The following is a 25,914-nucleotide window of genomic DNA, read 5'->3' on the forward strand; positions in this document are numbered from 1 at the left end:
GAGCAGAGCAGCCACCTCTGCACTCTGTGCACACACCTGCCTGGGAGCACGCATTTAGCACACAATCAGGCGTGCAAGAATCAACACTGCCGGGGAATCCTTTGTGTGCGCAGATGTGCAGTGGAACGTGGGTCTGTAGATGTGTTATGGGGTATGTGTTCATAGCTGCGTTGTGGGTCACGGATCAGCACATGTGCCATGGGGTGTGTGGATGTAGATGTGTTGTGGAGTGTGGGTTTGCAGATGTTTGTGGGAGGTAGGTTTGTAGATGTCGTGAGATGCGTATCTGTAGGTGTGTTGTGAGGTGTGGGTTTGCAGGTGTGTTGGGGGTTATGTGTGTGCAGATGTGTTGTGGGGTATGTGTGTGTAGATGTGTTATGGTGTGTGTGTGTGTATAGAATTCTTATGGGGTGTGTGTATATGTGTTGTAGGGTGTGCACAAGTGTGTGTATGTAGATGTGGTGTGAGGGTGTGTAGATGTGGTGGGGGTGTGTGTGTCTGTATAAGTGGTGTGGGGTATGTGTGTGATGTGGTGTGGGGTGTGTGAATGTAAATGTGGTGTGGGTGTATGTGTAGATGTGATGTGGGATGTGTGTATGCAGATGTGGTGTGGGGTGTGTGTGTGTAGATGTAGTTTGGGGTGTGTGTAGACATGGTGTGGGGTGTGGGTGTAGATGTGGGGTGGGTGTAGACATGGTGTGGGGAGTGTGTGTGTGTAGACGTGGTGTGGGGCACATGTGTGTGGATGTGGTGTGGGGGAGTATAGACGTGATGGGTGGTGTGTGCGTAGATGTGATGTGTGTGTAGACGTGGTGTGGTGTGTGTGTAGACGTGGTGTGGGGTGTGTGTAGATGTGATGTGGTGTGTGTGTAGACGTGGTGTGGGGTGTGTGTAGACGGGGTGTGGGGTGTGTGTAGATGTGATGTGTGTGTGTAGACGTGGTGTGGGGTGTGTGTAGATGTGATGTGGGGTGTGTGTAGATGTGATGTGGTGTGTGTGTAGACGTGGTGTGGTGTGTGTGTAGACGGGGTGTGGGGTGTGTGTAGATGTGATGTGTGTGTGTAGACGTGGTGTGGGGTGTGTGTAGATGTGATGTGGTGTGTGTGTAGACGTGGTGTGGGGTGTGTGTAGACGGGGTGTGGGGTGTGTGTAGATGTGATGTGGTGTGTGTGTAGACGGGGTGTGGGGTGTGTGTAGATGTGATGTGGTGTGTGTGTAGATGTGATGTGGTGTGTGTAGATGTGATGTGGGGTGTGTGTAGATGTGATGTGTGTGTGTGTGTGTAGACGGGGTGTGGGGTGTGTGTAGATGTGATGTGTGTGTGTGTGTAGATGTGATGTGTGTGTGTGTGTAGATGTGATGTGTGTGTGTGTGTAGACAGGGTGTGGGGTGTGTCTAGAGGTGATGTGGGGAGTGTGTGTGTGTAGACGGGGTGTGGGGTGTGTGTAGATGTGATGTGGGGTGTGTAGAGGTGATGTGGGGTATGTGTATAGATGTGATGTGGGGTGTGTGTAGATGTGATGTGGGGTGTGTGTAGATGTGATGTGGTGTGTGTGTAGACGGGGTGTGGGGTGTGTGTAGATGTGATGTGTGTGTGTGTGTAGATGTGATGTGTGTGTGTGTGTAGACAGGGTGTGGGGTGTGTGTAGATGTGATGTGTGTGTGTGTGTAGACGGGGTGTGGGGTGTGTCTAGAGGTGATGTGGGGAGTGTGTGTGTGTAGACGTGGCGTGGGGCGCACGTGTGTGGATGTGGTGTAGGGTGTGTGTGTGTAGATGTGGTGTGGTATGTGTAGAGGTGGTATTGGGTGGGTGTCTGTAGATATGCTGAGGGTTTGGCCAGAGTCAGGGTAGAGAACTGGGATTCTAAAACAGCCTCATTAAAATACACATGAAGACGGAAGACAATCTGAGCTAATTCTCTTCTGAAAGTGAAGTGTCATTTTTCGAGAAAAGCTTTAAATTTGTATGTAACTTTGACAGCAGGGATGTGATATAAAGATGAATGTGTTTCTAAAATATATATAGGAAACCCACAAGAATACAATAGGCAACCCATTTCATAGGAAATTCAGTATCTACTAACATTATTATCTTCTTTTATAATGACAGGCTAATTAATCATTCATTTTCATCTGAGGGAGGAAAATTAGGCTTCCTAGAAGGGAAGAGATTGTGGGTTGCATGCCGGCATCAATCAGTGCTAACCTTCACCTGAACTTTCAGAACAAGTGTATTACTTCAAGAGAAGTGCCTGAAGTGACTCCCTGTGGTCTAACAGTGTGGCAGGCCAGCTGCCTCCCTGCACCCAGTAATCCCAGCAGGGGTGAAGGCACTCCGGGAGGGGCAAGAAGTCTCCTCCTAAATTAGGCATGGTTCAGTCCACCTGTGCTGTGCCACTTTCCTGATGGGAAAACTTCCAACCCGATGTACAGACTAGTGTGAAACCATTGTTTCCAACTGCACCTTTTGGGGGGGGGGAGCCTCTTTTTAAAAATTTTATTTGCAAGTAGAGAGAGAGAGAGAGAGAGAGAGAATGAACGGGCACATCACACCAGGACTTCCAGCCACTGCAAACGAACTCCAGATGCATGCACCACTTTGTTGCATCTGGCTTCATGTGGGTACTGGGGAATCAAACCTGGCTCATTAGGCTCTGCTGGCAAGCGCCTTAACCGCTGAGCATCTCCCAGGCCCGCCGATCCACCTTCTCGCGTGCTGTACTCACAGTGCATCGTTTCCCACCGTGGTTCCCTACTCTCCCCCTTCAGTCAACACTACGCTATACTATACAGTCCTCTTGCCTTCCCTAAGCACACAAGGGGTACTCCACATCACGGGGTTCTTGTACTCTACTCTGTGGTGGTGGAAGGAAGGCTTCCTAAGTCCTTTTGGAAGAAATGAGTACAACCTGACAATTCAGAGCTATAGGAGTGAAGATCATCCTGACAACGTTCATCTCTACATGACACACGGGGGGTCACACAGAAGTCCTGGCTGTACTCAGCTACCAACTGAAAGTTAACCACTATAGCCGGGTGTGGTGGCGCATGCCTTTAACCCCTGCACTCGGGAGGCAGAGATAGGAAGATCACTGGGTTCGAGGACAGCCTGAGACTGCATAGTGAATTCCAGGACAGCCTGGGCTATAGCGAGACCCAATGTCAAGAAAACAGAAAAAAAAGTTAATCACTATATATACTATGTGTTATGAAATGGTCACTTACTGTGATGCTAAGAACCTGAGAACATCAGGTTTCAGAATTTCAGATTAAGCCAGAACGTTCATAAATTGGAAGCTGCCTAAGACAAGCAGAATTCCACCTGGGACAATGCCTGTTTGCTAAATCTGTGGGTGACTGCTACTCTTTTTTTTTTAATTTTTTTGTTTATTTTTATTTATTTATTTGAGAGTGACAGACTCAGAGAGAGAGAGAGAGAGAGAGAATGGGCGCACCAGGGCCTCCAGCCACTGCAAACGAACTCCAGATGTGTGTGCCCCTGTGCATCTGGCTAATGTGGGTCCTGGGGCATCAGGCCTCGAATGGGGTTCCTTAGGCTTCACAGGCAAGCACTTAACTGCTAAGCCATCTCTCCAGCCCGACTGCTACTCTTATTAGAACTGGATTGAGCTGGGCCACTGAAGACCAGAGAAGGAGCTTCAAAGCCAAATGGTGGGCTGGGGAGGTGGTTCGGTGGGCAAAGTGCTTGTCTCTCCAGCATGAGGACCTGAGGTCAGGCTCTCCAGAACCCACATAAACCGCTGCCTCTGCTACCAGCCCAGCACTGGTTAGGTGGAGACAGAAGGATCCCAGGAGCTCAGTGACCATCCCGTCTAGCCAAACTGGGGAGCTCTAGGCCAATGAGAAGTCCTGTCTCAAAAAGCTGTCCTCACCTCCACACACGCAACACCAGAGAGAGCTGTGCCTCCCTCCCGCCACTCTCCAATCCCCTTCCTTTTCGTCTCTAAATAGTCCTCAAACTACATCTCTGGACACAGGTAACAGGGACAACCTGAACGCCACGCCAGGAGCAGGTGCGCCCAATTATCCTCCTACTTGAGCTCACCAGAAGAAACATTATCTTGCCATTGTTTTCCTCCTTAACATGTCTCCTAGCTTCTTCATAGACAACTTAAACAAACCAACACATGAATTCCTGTCTCTTCCAAATACTTGTTGTGGTGGGCTGATTCAGGTGTCCCCCATAAACTTAGGTGTTCTGAACGCTAGGTTCCCAGCTGATGGAGATTTGGGAACGAATGCCTCTTGAAGGCAGTGTAGTGTTGGGGGCGGGCTTATATGAGTATAACAGCCAGCTTCCCCTTGCCAGTGTTTGGCACACTCTCCTGTTGTTATTGTCCAACTTATGTTGGCCAGGGGGTGATGTCCACCCTCTGCTCATGCCATCGTTTTCCCTGCCATCGTGGAGCTTCCCCTCAAATCTGTAAGCCAAAATAAAACCTTTTTTTCCCAAAAGCTGCTCTTGGTCAGGTTATTTCGGCCAGCAATGTGAACCCGGCTGCAACACTTGTCAACAATGACATTGGTCAACCTTCTGACAGGTGAAAAATGAAAACCTTTATTGTTTAACTTTATTGGCAAGCTTAATAATTTTTCATACTCATATTTTTGGTGAGTTGCCTAGTCATTACATTTCCTTTGAAATTCAGTATTACGGTTTTCAGACTGATTTATAAAACACTTTGTATATAAGGCTATACTACCGTATCTATTGTTCAGGCCATTAATTCTTTCCTTACCTGTCATTAGACTTTAAGTTATTTTTTAAATATATAATTGCAGTTTTAAATGTTCTATTTTAGAAAACAGTTAAGTCATGACGTACCACATGAAGCTAGAAAGAGTTGAACTGACTGCTAAGGAGTGTCAGTGCCCTTCATTCACATGCTGAAATTTAAATGCTAATGCAAGAGCATTACAAGGCAATGTGGTTGGGTCATTCCATAGACACCCCTGGGTAAGACCGGTGCCCTTATCAAAGAGGCCAGGGGAGCTGATGTACCAACTGTGTGAGGATATTTGCGCCTTCCTTGATCAGACGTTCAACCTGTCAAGCTTGGACTTAGGACTTCCCACTCTCTAGAACGGTGAGAAATAAATATTTGTTGTTTATAAACTACCCAGTTTGTAGTATTTTATTATAGTTGTCCAAACAGATAAGATACTGATAATTCAAAATCTATAAGCAGAAGAAAACAAGCCCAAGAGTGGAAAATGATTAAGCAGAAAACAACAGAGAATAAAATCAACTTCTGTTCTTTTAAGTAACTTATAAAATTCATCAAACTCCGCTATATTCCTGTGTTGCCACTAGCAATGCGTGTGAACATCCTGGCTGGCTCCGAGGAGCATCAGTTATTCTGAAAAGACCGGCGAGCTTGCGGCCTGTAGGAAGACATGCTGAACTCACTGGTTTCCAAGTCTCAGGATGACATGCAGCAAACGTACCAGCCCAATGATGGTGACGCTGAGAGATCCGCGTGACCCCTGCAGGCAGGTCAGACAAGTGTGGAGGGAGCTACCCGACTGCACGCGCAGCTCAAAGACAGGAAAATCCGCAGGAGAACCTACTCCCATCCTGGCGGTCTTGATTTCAAGGCATCATGGCCACGAAAAAGCAAGGTGAAAACCAACAGGAGAAAGTTCAAGAGTCTTGATCTAAGGATGTAAAACATACACATATACATACGTATATATGGAAAAATATACGTCCCTGAAGGAGGGAATAAGAAAGAATGCAAAAGACCAAAGTCACAAATGAACAGGGGGTTGGGGACTGGAGAGACGATTCAGCAGTAAGGCGCTGGCCTACAAAGTCTAACGACCCGAGTTCTAGTCCCCAGTGCCCATGTAAAACCATATATACAAAGTGGCACATGCAGCTGGAGTTCATTTGCAGTGGCAGAAGCCCTGGCATGCGGATATTCACTCTCTTTGTGTCTGCCCCCCTCTCTCTCTCTCTCTCTCTTTCTCAAATTAAAAAAAAAAAATTTAAAAAGAATGAACAGGGATATTTTTCCAAAAACCCTGCAAATACTGAAAGGCTAAACACAACTAGATGCTAATAAAGTCAACTGGGGCAAAGTGGATTAATTTCTTGAAAAATACAATTTGCCAAAACCAACTTAAGATCCAGTGCATATCTATATAGTCCTATATCTGTTATAGAGTGCTTCATTATTAAAATTCACTCACAAAGCAACTCCAACCCCAAATATTTCAGTACTGAATTCCAACAAATATCACTGAGAAAACAAGTGTCAGTCTTACAGTCATTTTCAGAAAGCAAAAGGAACATTTCAATTTGCTTTTTGAGGCCAGAGGGCCACTGATAAAAAAAAAAAAATCCAACAAAAATGTTAAGGAAAACGATAGACCAGTATCCTAAACATAAAGCCAGAGCTGGGGCAATAGCTCAGAGGATCAATGTTTGCCACACAGGCTTGAGGACCGAGTTTGGATCCCCAGCACCCATGTAAATGCCACTGCGTGCTGCGTGTGTGTGCGTGCGTATGTGTGGGTGGTGGCCTGTCTGTCATCCCAGTGTTTGAGCGCAGGACAGAGGAGCCCTGGGGCAAGCTGAGAGCTTGACTAGCCATATCAATGAGCTGCAGGTTCAAGTGAGGGCCTGCCTCGATAAACAAAGTGAGAGCAATTGAGGAAGACACCTGATGTCAACTTCGGGCCTCCACATGCACACATCCATGTATACACTCGCACACCCATGAGCCAACACAAAGATGAACATGCATGCATATCACATATGCACATGCACACACAAAAAAATTGTAAAGGCAAAAATCTTTCACATGGGTTGGAGACATGGCTCAGCGAGGAAAACACTTGCCCACAAAGCCTAATGGCCCAGGTTTGATTCCCCAGTACCCCCGTAAAGCCAGACACCATTGTCACATGCATCTGGAGTGCAATTTGCAGCAGCTGGAGGCTCTGGTGTACCCCTTCTCTCTTCTCTCTTCTCTCTTTCTCTTTTTCTTTCTCCCTCCCTCCCTCTGTTTGCAAATAAATGAAATAAATTTTTAAGGTCACATATCTTTAAAAACTTGAACAAAATATTAGCACATAGAAAATAGCATCATATGATAACATGACTATCTTCTATAATTCAAAGTTTAATGTAACTGGCCACAATAAGTATATAAAGGAAATGGCTGGCGCACACACACACACACACACACACACACACACACACACACGCAGAAAAAAAATCTATACATGATTTAAAAACAAAAGCTCTCAGCAAAACAGGAAAAGAATCTTTCTCAACCTGATACAAGGCACCTATGAAAACCAATAACTAACATCACTTGGCAGTCGAAGACCAAGTACTTTCCCCTAAGATCAAGAATAGGACATCGTGGAGGTCTTTCTTTTTATTTACCTTTTTTTTTTGAGAGCGAGAGAGCACATTGGTATGCCAAGGCCTCGGCTACTGAAATCAAACTCCAGATGCTTGCACCACCTAGTGGGTATGTGCGACCTTGCACTTGCCTCACCTTTGTTTGTCTGGCTTACATGGGATCTGGAGAGTCAAACACAGGTCCTGAGACATCACAGGCCTTAACCACTAAGCCATCTCTCCAGCCCCGTAATGGAATTCTAACCACAACTATTCAACTTTGTACTAGGGGCCAAGCCAGTGCTAGAGGGCAAGAAAAAGAAAAGAAAGAGGCCCAGATCAGGAAGAATGAATAATCCTTGTTCCAAATAATATGATTTCAGACAGCTGTGGTGGTGCATGCCTTTAATCCCAGCACTTGGGAGGAAGAGGAAGGAGGGTCACCAAGAGTTCAAGACCACCCTGAGACTACACAGTGAATTCCAAAATAACCTGTCAAAAGAAGAAGCTGGCCAGCTGTCACAGGTCCATGCACAGAGAGAAAAGCCACCACCAAAAAGCAAGCACACTTAGGAACTCAGGCAGAGCACAGGTACTCTGCATATCTTCAGACTGGAATTCCAAATCCATCCCCCACCTTAGGGCTGGACCCTAGGACCCATATACAGTGACACTTCCTCTAGCCCCGTGGCTGCAGATCTAAATTACAAACTGCAATAAAATCCTGAATACACTGGGGGCCATCCATTCAAACCACCACACTGCAATTACCCCCAAGGCTGTTCCTCCCTTAGCCTTGGGGTGAGGGCTTACTTACAGAGCATGAGACCCCCAAAGCAGAAGATGGCCTCTCTCAGCCTCAGGGTGAGGGATTACTTACAGAACATGGAAACTCCAGAGATGTCACCTCATTGGAGCTCACTGTTTCTAGATCTTTTCCTCTCTATATACGCTATCTCCCCGTGAGGTCATGAGATCTTTTGCGTTACTGTATACAGCTGGCACAAGATGTGCCTAACTCATAGGTGGGGTCTGATGATGCTCTTCACACCATCACTGATGTGTTGCCACAGCTGCTTTTGATAAAGCCCACAACAGTTGTTTACATCTTTCAATGCGGAGGAAATTTACCATACAACACCACATAAAGCCGGATGCACAAAGTGGCACATGTGTCTGGAGTCCACTTGCACTGGCCAGAGGCTCTGGTGCACCCATACTCCTTCTAGCTGCCTCTTTCTCTCAAATAAACAAAACTATAGTCATTAAGAAGAGCTGGTAATGACATAAGAAAACAAACTGATGCTGGAAAAATGGCTTAGCAGTTAAGGCACTTGCCTGAAAAGCCTAAGGACCAAGGTTCAATTCCCCAGTAGCCACATAAAACCAAATGTCCAAGGTGGAACATGCATCTGGAGTTCACTGGCAGTGGCTAGAGGTCTCTCTCTCTCTCTCTCTCTCTCTCTCTCTTTCTGTGTGTGTGTGTGTGTGTGTGTGTGTGTGTGTGTCTTTCTCTCTCTATCTGCCTCTCTCAAATAAATAAAATATTTTAAAAAATAAAACAAACTGACCAATGTCACGAAATATAACACATCCTTCATCTACTCAGTCATGCAAGTTTTCACAAGGCCACCAAAAAATGCAATAATAGAGAAACAAAGGCCTTTTAAACATACGATGTTTGACAAACTGATTTATGGGAAAAGTGAATCTCAATCCCTATAGTGCCTAGACTCTAAGAACCCTTCAGGATTCTCATGCCCTGAACTTCATGTCTCAACTGGTGCCACACACTGAACAGAGTAACTTGTGTAACCAGCAGGGTACTACAGAAATGATGGCGTGTGACTTCCCAGGTAACATCACAGAAGACCGTAGCGCTGCCTCCTTGCTGCTGTTGCATCTCTGTGAATAATGCCAGTTACCACATCACAAGAACAGTTGAGAAGTCTTCAGAAATGTCTGTTAGGCCTGAAGCTAAAGCCTCTTGCTCAGCAATCACACAGTCTTACCAAACACATGCATGTGCGTCTGGAACAAATTCTACCTCCCATCTGAGCTGCAGATGACCGTACCTAGGGGACCTTGTATCTACAGCCTCATGAGACCCTGAAACAGAACTACTCACATTCCTGATCTACTGAAATCATGTTACATGCTTACTGTTGTGTAAAGCCATTATATCTGGGGATAACTCATTCCAATAAATAAGACACATTAAATCACATCACACATAAATTAGTATGCAAGCCGGACGTGGTGGTGCACGCCTTTAATCTCAGCACTCAGGAGGCAGAGGTAGGATGATCGCTGCGAGTTTGAGGCCACCCTGACACTACATAGTTAATTCCAGGTCAGCCTGGACCAGAGTGTGACCCTAACTCAAAAAACAAACAAATAAAAAAGAAGGGGGACTTCCGGTTAAGATGGCGGCATAGGTACCACGCCAAAGCAGCCTAGGGGGGAAAAAGACCAAAAAAACTCAGCAAAATACACACTTTTACTAAAAAGTGAGGTGTATAGGAAATTGAAGCGGCAGCGGAGAAGTAGAAGAGTTATAGAGCATCCAGAGCCTGCACAGGCGGGAAAAGCGGCTCCGGCAGCTCAGCCAACCGCCGCGGCCGCGGCGCAGCAGAAAACCGCCAGACTCGGCTCGAGCCGCAGGAAAAGCCAGGTGCGGGATTTTCCCCTCACACCGCGCTCTCCGCAACTCGGGACACGTGAGGGGAGAGCGGCAGCGAGCAGTGGAGGAACAGACCGCGAGGCAGAAGAACACGTGGAGCAGCGAGACAACCAGAGCAGCCGCGGCTCCCTCCCCTCCCCCACAGCCTGAGCCCAGCTCCAGCGAACACAGCAGCGGCCTGGGACCCGGCCACGCCAACTTGGGCTGACAATGGGACCCAAGCAGGAGCAGAGTTCAGGAGCAACATCAGCGGCTCCGGCACCGGTACCAGCAGCCCCAGCAGCAGCAGACCCAGGAGTGGCAGCAGCGGCAGATCCCGCAGCAGCAGCTTCAGGGGGAGCAGCGGCAGTGGACACAGCAGCAGCAGCTTCAGCAGCAGTGGTGGCTTCAGCAGTGGCAGCTACAGCAGCAGCAGAGGCAGCAGCAGCGGCTCAGTTTGCCCCGTAGGAAAAGCAAGGGCCCAGCTCCAGAAATCAGAACAGCAGGCCGACGACCCAGGCAGCAACTTGACTGAGACCAAAATCACCCAAGGTAACTGGGATTGCACCAGGGAAGGGTCTCACTTGGTCACAAGCTGACTTGGATCCCTCAACAGACCAGAAATCTAGACCTCTTTGTTGATAGAGGATCTGGTCATTATAATAACTACTCTTGCATACATACTCGGGGCTGTTTTTGATTGTGTACAGTGTTTAGTTAAATTTTAAAATCTACCTGTATTTTATTCCACTCAGCCTGCTTGAATACTCCTATAGCAGGGAAACTCAACCCCTAAGAACATCTTTGTAGATACTCTGAGAGTCTTAAGAGCCACACCTAATACCTTAAGGTCCTACCCTGAAAATATATTACATCAAATCAATTGATACAGCTAAGAATACACAGCTAGCTAGAAAATCCAAGCATTAACTTAATCCAAGATGCAAAAATATATACATTATAACACAAGAATTTGCAGATGACATGATTCTATACATAAAGGACCCTAAAGACTCTATTAGCAAGCTGTTAGAGCTGATCAAAACCTACAGCAATGTAGCAGGATACAAAATAAATACACAGAAATCAGTAGCCTTCATATATGCTAACAACAAACACACAGAGGATGAAATCAGAGAATCACTCCCATTCACAATTGCATCAAAAAAAATAAAATACCTTGGAATAAACCTAACCAAGGAAGTAAAGAATCTATACAATGAGAACTTTAAAACACTCAAGCGAGAAATTGCAGAAGACACTAGAAAGTGGAGAAACATCCCTTGTTCCTGGATTGGAAGAATCAATATCGTGAAAATGGCAATCTTACCTAAAGCAATCTACACATTTAATGCAATCCCTATCAAAATTCCAAAGGCTTTCTTCATGGAAATAGAAAAAACAATCCAAAAATTCATTTGGAATCACAAAAAACCTCGAATATCTAAAATAATACTGAGCAACAAAAAAGAGGCTGGTGGTATCACCATACCTGATTTTAACCTATACTACAGAGCCATAGTAACAAAAACAGCATGGTACTGGCACAAAAACAGACATGTAGATCAGTGGAACAGAATAGAGGACCCAGATGTAAGCCCAAGTAGCTATAGCCACCTGATATTCGATAAAAATGCCAAAAATACTCATTGGAGAAGAGACAGCCTCTTCAGCAAATGGTGTTTTGAAAACTGGATAAATATCTGCAGAAGGATGAAAATAGATTCTTCTCTCTCGCCATGCACAAGAATTAAGTCCAAATGGATTAAAGACCTTAACATCAGACCGGAAACTTTGAAACTGCTAGAGGAAAAAGTAGGGGAAACCCTTCAACTTATTGGTCTTGGCAAAGACTTTCTGAATACAACCCCAATTGCTCAGGCAATAAAACCACAGATTAACCACTGGGACCTAATGAAATTACAAAGATTTTGCACCGCAAAGGACACAGTGAAAAAAGCAAAGAGGCAACCTACAGAATGGGAAAAAATCTTCGCCAGCTATATATCTGATAGAGGTTTAATATCTAGGATATACAAAGAACTCAAAAAGTTAAATAATAAGGAATCAAACAAGCCAATCAAAAAATGAGCTATGGAGCTAAATAGAGAGTTCTCAAAGGAAGAAATACGAATGGCATATAAGCATCTAAAAAAATGTTCTACGTCACTAGTCATCAGGGAAATGCAGATTAAAACTACATTGAGATTCCATCTCACTCCTGTCAGATTGGCCACCATCATGAAAACAAATGATCATAAATGTTGGTGGGGATGTGGAAAAAAAGGAACCCTTCTGCACTGCTGGTGGGAATGCAATCTCATCCAGCCATTGTGGAAAACAGTGTGGAGGTTCCTAAAACAGCTAGAGATTGATCTACCATATGACCCAGCTATAGCACTCCTAGGCATATATCCAAAGGACTCATGTCATTTCCTTAGAAGTACATGCTCAACCATGTTTATTGCTGCTCAATTTATAATAGCTGGGAAATGGAACCAGCCTAGATGTCCCTCAACAGATGAGTGGATAATGAAGATGTGGTACATTTATACAATGGAGTTCTACTCAGCGGTAAAGAAAAATGAAGTTATGAAATTTGCAGAAAAATGGATGGACCTGGAAAGTATTATACTAAGTCAGGTAACCCAGGCCCAGAAGGCCAAGCGCCACATGTTCTCTCTCATATGTGGATCCTAGCTACAGATGACTGGGCTGGGGCCAAATTGGCGGTGAGCCGAGGTTCCTTTTCTTGAGTCCTGTGTGCCTTTGAGGTGAATGAGATGGACAGCCGGATTCCTTATGATGACTACCCAGTGGTTTTCCTGCCTGCCTATGAGAATCCCCCAGCATGGATTCCTCCTCATGAGAGAGTGTACCATCCAGACTACAATAATGAGTTGACTCAGTTTCTTCCCCGAATTGTCACACTGAAGAAGCCTCCTGGGGCTCAGTTGGGATTTAACATCCGAGGAGGAAAGGCCTCCCAATTAGGCATCTTCATCTCTAAGGTAATTCCAGACTCTGATGCACATCGAGCAGGACTTCAAGAAGGGGACCAAGTTCTAGCTGTGAATGATGTGGATTTCCAAGATATTGAGCACAGCAAGGCTGTTGAGATCCTGAAGACAGCCTGTGAAATCAGCATGCGTGTGCGCTTCTTTCCCTACAATTACCATCGCCAGAAAGAAAGGACTGTGCACTAGAGTTGCATCCCACAGCCTTCCATGTGGAATCTGCCTGGACAAGCTGGCTAGGCCCAAGGGTAGCCAGTTGGGAAATTGTACTCCCTACTCCTCCCTGGCTTAGTGGGTGGGAAAGATGGGGAGACAGCTCACCAACTGCATTACAAAAGATGTACTGTACTTTGAATTCTGTACTTTTCTAAATGAGCTTCATCCTCTGAAAGGAAAAAGATGATGATGTCTAGATTTAACCTGTAGGGAGCACAGCTAGAAGACACCAGACATTTATTAGCTATCATGGGCTAGGTGCTTATACACTATCATTTAAATTGTAAATATCAGTATAAAAGTGAATCTTAGGGACCTTCCAACTGATTTGGCTGGCCATTTTATCTAATCCTTGTACAACCAAAAGTTCCAAACACTTTGGAGACTCTTGATGAGACACTGTTCTTCCCCTTTCTTCCTCCTACCCCAAAAAAGTAAAGCACAAGACTGAATAAATGTGGTGAGTTGAATGATAGTTTTGATGTAACGTTGAGATAAGAAGAAAAAGTCCCTCCAAAGAGCCACTAGAAGTGACTTCCCAGTCACTATAGAAAGCTTCTACACAATAACTAAGATATAGTCAAGAAAAAAAAAAATGATAGCACTTTTGGGGAAGGAGTTGGAAGAGAGTGAGTGGCCAAATATTAACACCATAAACATAGAGTTGGGAGAACAGCTGGTGTGGAAAGCACAGATGCAATGCCTATCCAATTAAGCAGAGATGGTCTAAGCAAGCTATTGATAGGATGTTTTTGTTACTTTTGATTCTTTTTTCGAGGAAAGGTCTTGATGTAGCCCAGGCTGACCTGGAACTCACTCTGAAGTGCTGGGCTGGCTTTGAACCCACAGCAGTCTTCCTGCCTCTGTCTCCCAAGTGCTGGGATTAAAGGCGTGCACCACCACACCCAGCACAAATAAAAATATTTAAATATCTTTTAAAAATATATTTAAAAAAATAAGCTGGGTGTGATGGTGCACGCCTTTAATCCCAACATTTGGGAAGCAGAGGTAGGAGGATCGCTGTGAGTTCGAGGCCACCCTGAGACTACATAGTGACATAGTGAGTTCCAGATTAGCTTGGGCTATAGCAAGACCCTACCTTGAAATACTAAAAAAAAAAAAAAAAAAAAAAAAAAATGTTGTGTGTGTATGGGCATGCCAGGACCTCAAGACGCTTGTGCCATTTGTGTATGGCTTACATGGGTGACTTGGGAATTGAACCCTGGTTCATCAAGCTTTGCAAGCAGGTGACTTTAGCCTCTGAGCCACCTACCCAGGCCCAGGCCTTGGTCCTTTTTTTTTTTTTTTTTTTTTTTTTTTTGCTTTGTTTTGTTTTTGAGACAATGTGTTACTGAAGCCTTGGCTAATATATAGACCTCACCATGTAGACCAGGCTGGCTTCAAAATTGCAATGATCCTCTGGCCACTGTCTCCCAAGTGTTGGATGACAGGTTTGAGTCACCATGCTCAGCAACAGTGGTTTTTGAGGCTAAACTTCTGAAAGAATTTGAGTTAGTTTTCAACCACTAAAGCTTATGTTAAGGAAGGTAGTAAGAGAAAAGTGACTAGAGTCAAGTCTCAACTGCTAGTAGTAGCTTCTAGCAAAAACAAGGAACTCTGATCCCATGATTCCCTTCACCTAAAGACAAACCAAGAAGCCACTTTTGGATAAGGTTATTCCCATTTGTTATTATTATTCAGGCAGAAAAATTGGCCTGAGTATTAACTCAGCAAGGGAAGCTTTCCTTCTCTTCTTGTACACTCCATACCCCAGAAAAGCTAGGAAAAAGGATGCTTCCTTCTTCCTGCAGTGGAGGTAAAGTTACTTCTGGAAGGAAGGGTAGAAACCAGAATAGTAGTCTGTATTGATGGTAACAAAAGAAAAAGGTCCCAGACACAGAAAATTCTAAGCTTTTGAGCTACATGATGAACTTTACTTCTACCCCACCAGAGGATAATCCAAGATTGTCTAAAAAAGTAATTGGTCGCTAGAGGCTGCAATGGGTGCTCTGATTTTCACATTGCAATTGGCTTGGGCACTGGTCTCAATAAACATTACATTGAGGTTAAAAAAAAAAAAAAAAAGATGACTGGGCTTCTGTGTGAGAATGAAAATACTTAGTAGCAGAGGCCAGTAAGTTGAAAAGGAGACATAAAGGGTGGAGAAAGGAAGGGAGGAGGATACTTAATAGGTTGATATTGTATATATGTAATTACAATGATTGTAATGGGGAGGTAATATGATGGAGAATGGAATTTCAAATGGGAAAGTGTGGGGGTGGGGAGGGAGGGAATTACCATGGGATATATTTTATAATCATGGAAAATGTTAATAAAAATTAAAAAAAAAAAGAAAAGAAAAGAAAGTTAGTAAACACAGATCAACACTTAAAAGCTAAGTCTCTTAGAAGAAACATAGCAAAATATGTCTAAGTGCTGGGGAGAAAAAAAAGATTGCATCTGGAAAGTAATAACAACAAAATAAAAAGTGGGTAAGGTCAGAAATGCCTCTATGCACAGGTCTCTATAATCCAAGGACTGGGAAAGGCGGGACAGGACAATCAGAATTTTGAGACCAACCAGTGTTAAACTTCATCAAAATTAAAAACTTTGGGCTGGAGAGATGGCTTAGTGGTTAAGGCATTGCCTGTGAAGCCTAAGGACTCAGGCTCAATTCCCCAGTACCCATGTAAGTACAGGGGATGCATGTGTCTGGAGTTCATTTGCAGTGACTAGAGGTTCTGGCATGCCCATTCTCTCTATCTGTCTCTCTTTCTTTCCCCAAAAATAAATAAAATAATTTTTTAATTAAAAATGTTTGTGCATCAATGGTTATTGAACTTGGATGCTTTGGAAGAAAATATTTATAACAAATAACAAAGGACTTAATTATAGTATATATAAAGAATGCCTATAAATCAATCAAGAAAAGGATAGCTCAACTTCAACTCAGTGGGCAAAAGAACTGAACAGATACTTCACAAAGAAATACAACAAGCTCATGAAGATATGCTTAACACCACAAGTCCTCAGGGGAATGCACTGAAATCCACAAGGAGATGCCACCATATACCCACCGCTGAGACTAACAGAACTAAACACTGGCCAGGGTACAGAAGACTGGAAATTCACATACATTGCTAAGAGTCAGATAATACAGCTGATTTGCAACAATGACCTAGACAGCACCCAAAGGTCCAAGACACGTGGCCTGGACTAGCAAACACTGGCATGTGTCCACCCAGAAGAAATGAAAACATATACACATGAATATACTTATCCTAGAGGGGTCACAGCTGGGTTACTCATAGCAGCGCAAATCAGTGGGAATAATGAATACAGAAATTGTGGACTATCGTTGCAGTTACCTTCTCACTGCTGGCACAAAACATCTGCCCAAAAGCAGCTCATGGGAGGAAAGGCTTTCTTCTGCTTAGAGTTTCAAGGGGAAGTTTCAACATAGCATGGCAGAGCAGAGGCTGGGCATCACTTCTTGCTATAGTTGCTGGCAGGAAGCAGCAAGAATGAGCTAGTTCTGGCAAGGGGGCTTGTGCCATAATACCCCGAGGCCTGCCCCAAATGACACATGAACTCCTGCACTTCCCAAGTTGCAACCAGCTGGGAATTAAGTACAAGGCTTAATCACAAACACATGAGGCTGTGAGGGACACTTCACATTCAAACTGCCACAACAACAGTCGAAACTAACAAGGAACAAATGAGTTGTACATATAAAAAATAAATAAGGCTCAATAAATAAATAAGGCTGAACAAAACAAGCTAGAATGAATGAACAGAATGAATACTACACATTCTATCATGTACATTTTGTTTTATTTTGTTTTCTGGGGCAAGTTCTCGCTATGTTGCTCAGACTGGCCTAGAATTTGATTCTCTTGACTCTGTCTCTGGAGTGCTGGGATTACAGGCATGTACCACTGTGTCCACCCACCCCCCATTATATAAAATTCGTAAGCAAGCATATCTAATAGTTTTAAAAAATTACAATATGACATGGGGAGCTGGCTCAGGGGATAAAGGGCTTGGCATGCAAATATGAGAGCCTGAGTTTGAATCCCTAGAATCCACATAAAATATTGGCATGACAGCTTATACCTGTATTCCTGTGTTGAGGAGGTAGAGGCAGGTGGATTCCTAGGGCTTGCAGTGAGCAAGACTAACAAAATAAGTGAGCTCTAGTGCAGTAAGAGACTCTGCCTTAACAAACAATGTGAGGGCTGGAGATGGCTCAGCCATTAAAGTCCCCTGCTTTCAAAGCATACCGGCCCAGGTTCAATTCTCCAGCAGCCATGAGAACCCAGACACAAAAAAGTGGCACGTGTGTCTGGCATGGTAAGGGACCCCGGTACACCCAAACACACACACACACACACACACACACACACATACACACACAAAATAAGCAATAATAATCCTTTACAAAAACTGTATGTATGGGCTGGAGAAATGGCTTAGAAGTTAAAGCACTTACCTACAAAGCCTAAGGACACATGTTCAACTCCCCAGAACCCATGTAAGCAGATGTACAAGATATGCATGCGGCTGGAGTTCATATGCAGTTCTTAAAGGCCCTGGTGTGCTCATTTCCTCTCTCAAATAAATAAAGATATTTTTAAAACTTGTGCATATGTCTGGTGTGCGAGAAAAACAAGGTGGAGAGCAACTGAGGAGGACACCCACCATTGACCTCTGGCCTCCACACATGTGTGCACAAACATATCTGCAAACACACATGTGCATCCATGCACATACAAACATGCATGAGTATTAGAATAATATTTATTATGATAAGAAATTAGAGTATTAATGGCAGGACACAAACATGCAGCTGGCCAACAAAGACACAGGGAACCTTTCGGTAGTAAATGAAATGTTTCCTGTCATGTTAGGGATATGAAATACATGTGCATACAGTTCTGCTCAATTTCCACAACTTAGGTTGGTGCATTTCGATTTTTGTCATTTTCACCTACAGAAATAGAACCTTAAAAATAACAAATGGTGTAACAAATGGGAGCAGAAGGAATTATAAATAATAAAGAATGACAGAATGTTAGTAAACTAACATTTACTGGGGTGACGTGTTTTTTGGAGTTTTTATACTCCCTTTCCGTTGTATAGTTTTGAAATTTCTGCAATCAAAAGGCTAAAAACAAAAGAGCAAAAACAATGAAACCACAAGCCCAATTTCCCAAATTATTCATGAGGAATGAAATTATAGTATCAAATTGATATGACAAATTCTGCTCATTTAATCTCGATACCTGTATGCGATTTGTCTCAATCCAGTTACAAAGACCTTGACCCAGCAGTAGGCTCGTGACCACACTGGAAGCAGCATGTCATAAATGTGTGGTGTCTCACTCCTTTCTTCACTAAGTCAACAGTAGTAGCAGGGACAGCAGCATTACTGACCCCTTCTTATGAAGACTGCGTGGACAGCTTTGAGCAACCCTAGCATAGACATCTCTTATAAATTTTAGCTAATATTCTCATTATGAAAATCTACTACAGAGTGCTTCTGAATTCCTGACATGTATTTAATAACCAATGATTTTATGCTTTTTCTAAATTATGCCCCTTAAACTGTAAGCAGGATTCAAAACAAAATAATCCTACTTATACCTTTAATCAAAACTTTAAAAAAAATCATTTAACTGATACCAGTTAACTATCTGAAACTAGTTCAGAGACTTAGTGGCACATTCCCTGTAAGACAACGCCCTGTAAGAAGGGGGTAGTCCCATGTGATTTGTCCACAAGGGGCAGTTTGGAATACACAGCTCTTTCTGCTAAACCCTCTGGTAAACATCTACTATTCCAAGAAATGTACCTATCTGTACTGGGAAGACCAGCAAAGATTTGACAGGAGGACAAAAAGGAGACATTCCAAAATGGGGGGGGGGGGACACAGAAATAGACATAAAGAACTGAAAATGGCAGATTTTGACTGTAAAACAAGGCACATAGCTGATTATCAATAAATACTCAAGGGGGGCTATGCCTGCAGAGATGGTTTAGCAGTTAAGGCACTTGCCTGCAAAGCCAAAGGGCCCAGGTTCAAGTCCCCAGAACCCAGGTAAGCCAGATGCACATGGTGACGCCTCCTTCTGGAGTTTGTTTTCAATGGCTAGAGGCCCTGGCATGCCCATTCTCTCTCCCCCCCCCAAATAAATAAATAAAAACAAAATATTAAAACTAAATATTCAGTGGCTTGATGTTAACTTAGGGACAAATTAGAGAGTTTACTCTCAGAATCGATGCCACTGGTAAGACCTGGAGCTTCGAGGTAGGGTTTCTAACCATAAACAAGAACTAGCACTTTTTTTTTTTTTAAAGGAGGAAGTTTTGTTTCGATGTCAAAAGGATACTTCTATGCAACTATCTGCAGAGTACTGAAGATGTGTGCAAATACAGTCTATTAGATTTCCTCTTCTGGTCTAAAGCCCATCGAATGAACTTGTCAGCTAAGTTAATTTAGAACCAATGAGTCTACACCCATGACTGTAGGCAAACTTTTAGGATTGTGTTATAACTGAGAAACTGTCACCATAAGTACTTTCTTGAACTCCTCTAGTGAAAGCTACTCAAGTGTCACTGAATATGCCTTAAGGGACACTCTTAACAGAGAGCACGGGAGGACGAAGTACAAGAACTCGAGTACTCAGCACAAACGGGTACTGCAAAGGAGTCAGCACAGGCGGTTGCGGCAGGAGTACTCAGCAAGTGTATGACTGTGACTGCGGAGAGAGTCATGTTCTACACAGCCCCACTGTCACAGTGAATCCCAGATTCAGGAAACCTACACTGTTCAGGCTTTGCCTTCCAGTCACAGGAATGACACATAGAAAGTTCCAGAAGCACCAGTCCCTAAACTAGTAATCTAAATACATACATACATACATACATACATACATATATACATATATATCTACACACATACATATATATGTGTGTGTATATATATACATACATACACACACACATACATACATACACATACACATAGTCTGTTTAGTCACTATTTACATGGTCACTTGCAGTAATTTTTTTTTGTTGTTTTGTTTTTTGTTTTTCAAGGCAGGGTCTCACTCTAGCCCAGGCGGACCTGGAATTCACTATGGAGTCTCAGGGTGGCCTTGAAGTCACGGGGATCCTCCTACCTCTGCCTCCCGAGTGCTGGGATTAAAGGCGTGCGCCACCACGCCCGGCTTAGTTGCAGTAATTTTTTATCTTAATGTAATACCTTGTGGAAAAAGTCAAGTAAAAAGATATTGTCCACTAACAGACATAAATAAGTTTTCTTTCCTTTTGAATAAGAAAAACAACAAAAATTAGACCAAGAAAACAACAACAATGCACGTGACCCATCAGTGATGCGTGCCATGGAATAGGCAAATAGAAAAGTTCGGTTCTGCTTGTACCCCAGTGTACCGTCACTAGCGAACGCAGCAACTCCAGCAGACCTGGGCTCACCACCCCCAGGCACCTGTCCGCAGGTGTCCCTGCCGAGGCTTCTAAGCCGAAGCTCGTGCTCGCAAGCCAAGTGGCCTGAGTGGGAAAGCGGGGCGAGGAGCCCCGGGCACTGCCCAGGGAGAGGGACGCGAGGCGGGTGCTGCCTCTGCCCGCGCCCCCCACCCCGCCCGCACCCTCTCGCCGCGCCGGGCGCTCACCGCTCTGGTCTCGTACAGAACCAGCTTCTGCACCGAGCTTATGATGGGGGCCGCGGCCGTGGGCATGGTCAGGCCGGCGGCCGCCCGCAGCGGGGCACCGGGCCGCGGCCCTGGCGGTGGCAGGGGCCGGTCAGCCCCGCAGGCCCAGCGGGAAGACCCCCCAGTCCCTGGGCATCAAGTCCAGCTGAGAAACGCACGGCCCGGCCACCAAGCTCCGCAGGTGACCCGCCGCGGCTCGGGTGTTTCCGGATTCCCGAGCCGCTGCCCCCGCCCCCTCCTGCCGGTCCCCGCCCAGCGCGTAGGAGGCGGGGCTGGGGGACGTTCCATAGAGAGGTGGAGTAGAGGCGCGTGGGGCCTGCGCACTGCTGAGGAAGGCGCCGGTGGCGCCATCTTTGATGAGGGCAAGGGAAAAAGTGGGCGGAGAATTGAGTCTGATTTAGCCCGTCTCTTTAGGGAATCGGGAGGACTTGGTGTTAGGTTGGAACATGTTTCTTTCCTTGTTGCTAGATAGATTCATTCCCAAACTGGTGTTTCTCCCCCCACCCTCCCCGCTACTTCGGCTCTTATATTCCTGGAAATCTATCATCTGCATCGGTGTGTTTTCCCCTCTCCTCCTTTTGCTGCCTATTTTATCTTTGTGAGAGTCAATCAAGTCCATATTGTGGCTGTAAGGCCCCGGTTATCTTCACTACTGGAAGGTGGCACTTTGGGAGTTTGCCACAGGTCGTGCCCAAGAACAGCCATGGGTAAATACTAAGCTGCGGCCATGTGGTGTGTTGCCCGTGCACTGTCGCTGGAGGCCGGCCGTTCTGGGTTAAGATAAGGCTGCTTCGTCCGCTGTGTGCCTGGATAGAAGTAGACAGTTGCGCACGCGCTAATCAGGGCGGCAAAAGCAAAGGCTCGGGGAATGAATCCCCGCTGAGTTACAGCCCCGCTGCCCAAGGCCCCGCCCCGGGCCCGGCTCTGCCCGCCGGTTTCCCGGGCAACCGCCCAACACATCCGGGATCGGGGTGCAGCGGCGGTCCCCACCGAGGGGTCCACTGCGGACAGGTAAGCAGTAAAGAGGTCCAGCTCCTCCTGCAGGGAGTCTACTTGCAAAACTCAACTTCAAGATCTCTTCATAAATCCACTTTTTAAAACAGGTTCTTCCTTCAACGACTAAAGTATCCCACAGAAACTTATCACTCGCTGTAAATAAGATGGACTGGAGTGGAGGCTAAGCTAGCCTCGGCTTCCCAGAAATCCCTCTGAACCTCAAAATCCACCGCTAGAGGGTTCTCAACTGCTGAAAATGGAATAAAGTTGTAGAGAGCACAGACATCACAGGATGTGTTTGAGTTTCTGTGGTAGGTTCAAAATTGAGGAATTATAAGTTCTTTAAAGAAGCATTTAATTGTGTATTATTCCTTTCATAGTTTGGTAGGGTTTTTTTAATTGAGAACATAAAGACATCTGTGTCTGTTCTGGCACTTACAATGACTTGTATTTTTTAATTGGGAAGAAAGACATAGCTATCATCTATTTCATGATGAATGCCAGGTCTTCCTAAATCAAGTTAAATAGTTGCACAATGCTTCAGTTTAGGAAGTAGTACTTAAATATCTAAAATTCTAAAATTTCAAATATTAAATTTTCAGTTGTTTTATTATTTTTAGTTATATTTGTTTATTTGAGAGAGTATGAGTGGTCAGGTCCTCTTGCCACTGCAGCGAAATTCAGATGCATGCACCACTTTGTGCATCTGGCTTTAAATGGGTATTGGGGAACAGAGCCCTGAGTCAGCAGGCTTTGTAAGCAAGCACCTATAACCTCTGAGCCATCTCAGCCCAAATTTTCAATTATTTATAATTAAGCAGTTTCATTTGAAACTTTTCTTAGCTCACTTCATCCAGAAGTAGATCCAACACAAAAATTTGGGTCAAGCTGTTTATATGGAAGGAAACCCCAGAGGATCAGCAGAGAAGGCTCTTGTTTAAGGACTATTATCAAGCACATTTCTCTGTTGGCTGAATTCACCAGGGTGTAATGGTGTAAATATCTTAGAACTGTCCCCTCTCAAGAAGCAAAGGAGCATAGGTAATTGATTATTGGCTGAAGCCTGCTGTTTGCTTATGTTTACAAAGAGAGGGTCTGGCAGCTGGAGGAAGCCCAGAGATCTAATCATGCATGCCAGCATTCATAAGTTGGGTAGCTGTGACTAGAAAAGACAGAATAACAGCAGCATCTGCTATACATACCATTTGAACCACTCATGTCCATGTATTCCCCACATTGAGTTCACACTACCCCATCTCCCACTCTTGAAGGTACCCTCAGTTTCTAAATGCAAAGGACTTCCTGGAAAAAGATTAATGAAAGAAGCAATATAATTCATTACAACTAACCCTAGGCCTGTAATTAATCATTCAGCATTGTTCCCTAAGACCCATTCTAGAGTCTTCTCACCCTTCGGCTAGTTTAAATCATTTGCCCATAGGATGGCCAGCTTTCATCCCTGAGAAGTAGCCCTGGCTACTCTGTCCTTTACTAGGTTATAGTTGTGCAATTACCATTCACTGGATGTTAATGCATCAAGATCATCACTCAGAGAATCCCCTGAGTCAAGACTTCATTCCCTGTCCCAATGATATCATAGCAAACCTATCTCCACCTGCCAGGGCAGTGACTGCTTATAGACTTGTAGAGCTAAGAACCCTCCTTTGACAGTAGGAGACTTAGGTTTAGTGCAACATTTTCTGAGTGCCCTGGTAGAACCCTCTCTCCTATTTGCCAAACACAGTCATGAGAAAGAGAGGCACAAATTACCCAAATCATCACAACAGAGTGACGGTGGAAGGGTTGACCACGCCTCTACAACTTGGCACAAACGTATTACTTCAGAATATACACTGTCTCAATCTCACACAATCTAGAATAACGCTAGAGCTGTCTCTATATACAGTGCAGAGCTGAGAAGCCTGGCTGACGGATCAGATGCTCCTAAGTGAGGTGGAAGGTAGTAGGACTGATTAATCTTTGTCATATCTACTTTACTGTAAAGAGGATACATTGATCTGAGGCAATATTGCATGAGATTCCTGATGATAAATGATACACGTGCCACCCTTTCAAAGGTGTGCTGCTCAAAGCATTGTAGACAGGACAGGCAAACTCACTTTCCCTTCCTGGACCTCAAAAGTGAAGAGGTCCTGTGTAATGTGAGTGGCTGTTCTGTCTGCTTACGGGGATTGCATTACATTGAAGGCTCAGCTTCGGTCTGTTGTGGCAATACAGAACATTTAGCAATGGTAATAGCTACAGCGGTCTGGTGAGAGGGAGGGAGCCTTGTCGTTGACCCCACACACAGACTCCATCACCCCATCCCTGCTGTCAGAGCTTGTTCACTTAAGGGGCTCAAAGTACAATCACCAAAGATGGCTGGCATCTTCTGGTAATTGTCATGCCCACCTGCTCAGTCAGGGCCTCCGTGGAGGTGGATGGTTGGTAAACAGAGATCCTCATATTTGTGCGCACTTGCATGAGTCTTCCACACTGAATAACAAGTTTAACACCTCAAGGCATTTATTACTGGGGCTGGAAAGATGGCTCAGTGGTGAAGGTGCTTGCCTGCAAAACCTAACAACCCAAGTCCAGTTTCCCAAAAACTACATACAGCCAGATACGCAAAGTGGCACATGCATCTGGAGTTCATTTGCATTGGCTACAGTCCCCGTCGTACCCATTCTCTCCCTCTCTCTCTCTCTCTCTCTCCCTCCCTCTCTCTCTCTTTCTGTCTCTCCTTGCAAATAAATAAATAAAAATATTTTTTAATTTTTTCTTAGTTTTTTTTAAATTATTCATTTATTTACTTGAGAGTGACAGACACTGAGAGAAAGACAGACAGAGGGAGAGAGAGAGAATGGGCGCACCAGGGATTCCAGCCTCTGCAAACGAACTCCAGACGCGTGCGCCCCCTTGTGCATCTGACTAACGTGGGACCTGGGGAACCGAGCCTCAAACTGGGGTCCTTAGGCTTCACAGGCAAGCGCTTAACCGCTAAGCCATCTCTCCAGCCCATCTTAGTTTTATTTATTTATGTGAGAGAGAGAAAATAAGCAGAGAGATGGGGGGCTTTTGGCTTGTTTTTCTCTCTCTCTCTGCTTGGACCTATGAAGGCAAGCCAGCTTCTTCTGCCATTACGGAACTTCCCCTGGATCTGTAAGCTTCAATAAATCCCATCTTCCATAACTGTGCCTGATCTGAAAGTCCATCTCAGCAAACCTAAAGCTGTCTGCTACAAAAGTTGACACCAGAAGTGGGGTGAGATGAACCTGACCATATAAATGTTGGTCTTTTAGAACGTTTGTTTTAGAGGAATGGACATAGACTTGGTGCTTACAACTAAAGATGCCTTCTGGAATGGTAAGCCAAGCTTTATGGGTTATTCTGATGAGAACTTGAAAATACTAAGTGCAGACAGTATTAAACTTCAAGGCTTGGCCTATGAGCTTTCTAAGGGGAAGAAAAGACTACAGGGGGCTTTGTCGAAACTGGACTACTATCATAAGGACTGGCTGCATCCTGCTGCCCAGGCCCAGAGAATTTGATCAAGATTAAATTTATAACAAACTGATATACTTGGCTAAAGATATTAGACTGAAAAAATTAAGATTTTAAGCTGGAAAACCTCAAACAAATTAAAATTACAGACACTGAGACTGATTTTAGATTGCTAAAGCTACTTTTGGGAAACACATTAATAATCTCAAGAAAGATGGCCCAACTGTTTTACATTAAAACAATAAAGAGGATGCCTGAGGAAAGACTATAATAAAAATGCAAACTCTTCAGCACTTGGGAGGCAAAGGTAGGGGGAGTGCCATGAGTTCAAGGCCACCCTAAGACTCCATAGTGAATTCCAGGTCAGCATGGGCTAGAATGAGACCCTACCTCAAAAAAAAAAAAAAA

The 25,914-nt window shown here is 44.5% G+C and overlaps 2 protein-coding genes across 2 annotated transcripts in view; one reads left to right on the top strand and one right to left on the bottom strand.

Annotated features, from left to right (window-relative positions):
* Fig4 (FIG4 phosphoinositide 5-phosphatase) overlaps window positions 1–21,128 on the bottom strand; it is a 145,809-nt gene extending 124,681 nt beyond the window's left edge. The window contains exon 1 of the mRNA XM_004660626.3: window positions 20,968–21,128. Within this exon, the coding sequence (XP_004660683.1) occupies window positions 20,968–21,033 (66 nt within the window). The 5' untranslated portion in view covers window positions 21,034–21,128. The remainder of the gene's footprint in view (window positions 1–20,967) is intronic.
* LOC123462165 (PDZ domain-containing protein 11-like) lies at window positions 12,765–13,748 on the top strand. The gene is made up of 2 exons (XM_045154693.1): window positions 12,765–12,772; window positions 12,815–13,748. Exon 2 carries the CDS (start codon window positions 12,824–12,826, stop codon window positions 13,244–13,246), a length of 423 nt encoding a protein of 140 aa, XP_045010628.1. The 5' UTR covers window positions 12,765–12,772; window positions 12,815–12,823; the 3' UTR covers window positions 13,247–13,748.
* Window positions 21,129–25,914: the final 4,786 nt, after the last annotated feature.

The sequence above is a fragment of the Jaculus jaculus genome, chromosome 7 (assembly GCF_020740685.1).
Source record: "Jaculus jaculus isolate mJacJac1 chromosome 7, mJacJac1.mat.Y.cur, whole genome shotgun sequence".
In the NCBI taxonomy this organism is placed as follows: domain Eukaryota; kingdom Metazoa; phylum Chordata; class Mammalia; order Rodentia; family Dipodidae; genus Jaculus; species Jaculus jaculus.

What these genes read in the sequence shown, in the direction of transcription:
- LOC123462165 (XM_045154693.1), top strand. Translation starts at nt 12,824, where the DNA reads ATGGACAGCCGGATTCCTTATGATGACTACCCAGTGGTTTTCCTGCCT.